We start from the raw sequence: 3,616 nt of genomic DNA, 5'->3' as shown, positions 1-3,616 counted from the left end.
TGTGTGTGTGTGTGTGTGTGTGTGTGTGTGTGTATGTGTGTGTTTGCAATGAGCATTTCTCTGGGCAGTGATACCTGAGTTTATGTACTCCAAAATGGACAAATCCTGCAATGTTAACAGCAGAAGAGCATAAGGAGTGGATCCACTTCTACTCAGAGGAAAGAATCGAAACAAACAAAAAAATGTGAGAGGAACAACATGTGAATTAAGGTCTCACCTGTAGCAGGGAGGTTGCCTTGTTCCTCAGCAGCCTCTGACACCATCTCTCATAACTCTCCCTCTTGCTTATTCCCCTAGAAACTTTGGCTTCCTTTTAAGTCTAGAATTTGAAGCAAGTGACATACTTAAGATCTTTTCACTGACTCTTTCTCCAACAGGGCACACTCTTTCACCAGATAATTTTGTGTCTCTGCTTTGTCTTTCTTCAGGCTTCTGTTCAAATTTCTCCTAGTTTGCAGATCTTCTTTAACTTGCATTCAAATGTAACACCTCCATTCACTCTATTTATCCTTATTTTTTCCCCTAAAACCTATCACCAGGTGTATGCTTTTTGTTTGCTAATTTATATCATTTCTTTATTATTTATCATTGGGAGTCTCGTTGTCAGCATCATATAATTTTAGCCCAGAATACAGTCAATTGTTGTTTAATAGTTAATTTATGTCTGACTCTTTTGCAATCTCATGGACTATAGCCTGCCAGGCTCCTCTATCCATGGGATTTCCCAGACAAGAATACTGGAGTGGGTTGCCATTCCTTCTCCAGGGGATCTTCCTGACCCAGGTATTGAACTCTCATCTACTGCATTGGCAGGTGGATTCTTTAGCACTGAGCCACCTGAGAAGGCCAGGACACAGTATTCAACATAAATCCCTCAAATGTATGAAAGAATTTTGCATTTAAACTGGGTAATAAGATTACCTGTTGGTGGAAAACCTGTCTATGGGAATTTCTATTCATTGTTGTCACAGCTTCCCTGGTGGGTCAGACTATAAAGAGTCTGCCTGCAATGCAGGAGACCAGGGTTCAGTCCTTGAGTCAGGAAGATCCCCTGGAGAAAGGAATGGCAACCCACTCCAGTATCCTTGCCTGAAGGATCCCATGGATGGAGGAGACTGGTGGGCTGCAGTCCATGGGGTCGCAAAGAGTCAGATATGACTGAGCAACTGAACTGAAATGAATTGATAACACTTATGATGTCACAGAAGGCCATTTAAAATGACTGAATATAATTTACAGCATTTCACTATGCTAAGGTCTATATGTGTAAAAATTAGTCATTTTTCTTTCTGTCCTAGTAGTGATCACTACCACATGGTACCAGGCAACAATACACAAATTTCAGAATTTGTTCTTCTGGGATTTTTGAAGGAACCAGAATTGCAGCTCCTCATATTTGGCCTTTTCCTATCCATGTACCTGATCACTGTGTTTGGAAACCTGCTCATCATCCTGGCTATCATCTCAGATTCCCACCTCCACACCCCCATGTACTTCTTCCTCTCCAACCTGTCCTTTGTAGACATCTGCTTCACCTCCACCACTATTCCAAAGATGCTGCTGAATATAATAACTCAAACCAAAGTCATTACCTACGAAGACTGCCTCACCCAGATGTATTTTTTCCTACTGTTTGTACAGTTGGACAACTTTCTTCTGACTGTGATGTCCTATGATCGCTTCATAGCCATCTGCCACCCCCTGCACTACACAGTCATCATGAACCCTGTTCTCTGTAGACTGCTGGTGCTGATATCATGGCTAATAGGTGCCTTGAATTCCTTGTTACAAAGCTTACTGGCATTACGACTGTCTTTCTGTACCATCTTGGAAATCCCCCACTTCTTCTGTGAATTCAAAGATGTGATCCAACTTGCCTGTTCTAATACCTTTCTCAATAATGTGATGATGTATTTTGCAATTGGGCTGTTTGGTGGTGGTCCATTCACTGGGATATGTTACTCTTACTCTAAGATAGTTTTCTTCATACGTGGAATCTCATCAGCTCGGGGGAAGTACAAAGCCTTTTCCACCTGTGCATCTCACCTCTCAGTCGTCTCCTTGTTTTATTGTACAGGCTTAGGAGTGTACCTTAGCTCTGCTGCTACCCATGGCTCACACTCAAGTGCAACAGCCTCTGTGATGTACACAGTGGTCACACCCATGCTGAACCCCTTCATCTACAGTCTGAGAAATAAAGACATAAAGAGATTTCTAAGAAGATTATTTGGGATGGCGGCTGTAAAAGGGCCAACTGTCCTGGGGCTGAAGAGGTGTCAGTTATTACAGCACTCAAAGCATTAGAGGCAGAAATTGTGATTCTTGATCAGATTGTAGAAAGAGCTCTTATTCCTTACATTTATTTCCTGTTATTTCTATTTCTTTGAAATCAACTTCATATAATTTAAGTAAGTCACTTGATTAAGCTTTCTATTCTGTCTGGTATATGGATATCTTTCCTTACTTCTCTAAGTTTCATATTTTTTTCTGAAATTGGATAAGGAATATTTGAAAATTTCCATTTATTTCATGGGAAAATTTTTGTTCCTCATTTTTTCCCTTTAAATGAGAGCTATCTTTCCAAGTAATTTTTTTAAATTTTCCATAAAGAATTGTCTTGAGTTGTATCACTCACATAGAAAGACCACACTTAGCAGCTAGAGTAACCTATATAATTCCATTGAAGAGTGAAATCCAAACCAGTTTGTTATTTTGAGTCTCTCATTTTTTGTGTATATCATAACCTTATTTCCATGATATCTTGATAATATCAACTTTATTCATACTATTGAGCTTTATAACTGCTCTTCTGGGGTTATATGCTGCTTGTTCAACCTGTGTCCCTAGTATCTACTATGCTGCTGCTAAGTCGCCTCGGTCGTGTCTGACTCTGTGCGACCCCATAGACAGCAGCCCACCAGGCTCCCCCATCCCTGGGATTCTCCAGTCAAGAACACTGGAGTGGCTTGCCATTTCCTTCTCCAATGCATGAAAGGGAAAAGTGAATGTGAAGTCACTCAGGTTGTCTACTTGAAAGTTACACAGTCATGTCCAACTCCTAGCGACCCCATGGACTGCAGTCTACCAGGCTTCTCCGTCCATGGGATTTTCCAGGCAAAAGTACTAGAGTGGGGTGCCATTGCCTTCTCCAAGTATCTACCATAATCACCTATTAAAAATCATCATCAAATGTGTATCTCCCAGTAAAATCTATACTGAAACACAAATGTTAATAAATAGACTGACCTTAATGGCACCCCACTCCAGCACTCTTGCCTGGAAAATCCCATGGACAGAGGAGCCTGGTGGGCCAAAGTCCATGGGGTCGCTAAGAGTCGGACATGACTGAGCGACTTCACTTTCACTTTTCACTTTCATGCATTGGAGAAGGAAATGGCAAGCCACTCCAGTTTTCTTGCCTGGAGAATCCCAGGGACAGGGAAGCCTGGTGGACTGCCGTCTGTGGGGTCGCACAGAGTTGGACACGACTGAAGTGACTTAGCAGCAGCAGCAGCAATATGGTCTTTGTGCTCCAAAATCTCTTCTAATGGTGATTGCAGCAATGATATTAAAAGACTCTTGCTCCGTGGAAGAAAAGCTATGAAAAATCTAGACA

General features: G+C 41.6%; 1 protein-coding gene across 1 annotated transcript; it reads left to right on the top strand.

Annotated features, from left to right (window-relative positions):
• The first annotated feature begins 1,311 nt into the window (after window positions 1-1,311).
• Window positions 1,312-2,304, top strand: LOC129620992 (olfactory receptor 7A17-like). Its single transcript, XM_055536915.1, has one exon. The coding sequence runs from the start codon at window positions 1,315-1,317 to the stop codon at window positions 2,302-2,304; it is 990 nt and encodes a 329-aa protein (XP_055392890.1). The 5' UTR covers window positions 1,312-1,314.
• The last annotated feature ends 1,312 nt before the right edge of the window (window positions 2,305-3,616 follow it).

The sequence above is a fragment of the Bubalus kerabau genome, chromosome 1 (genome assembly GCF_029407905.1).
Source record: "Bubalus kerabau isolate K-KA32 ecotype Philippines breed swamp buffalo chromosome 1, PCC_UOA_SB_1v2, whole genome shotgun sequence".
Classification (NCBI taxonomy): Eukaryota; Metazoa; Chordata; class Mammalia; order Artiodactyla; family Bovidae; genus Bubalus; species Bubalus kerabau.
Note: the sequence above shows the minus strand (reverse complement) of the source record. Positions and strands in the feature narration are given on the sequence as shown.

Coding starts and splice junctions, on each gene's coding strand:
- LOC129620992 (XM_055536915.1), top strand. CDS start 1,315: ATGGTACCAGGCAACAATACACAAATTTCAGAATTTGTTCTTCTGGGA.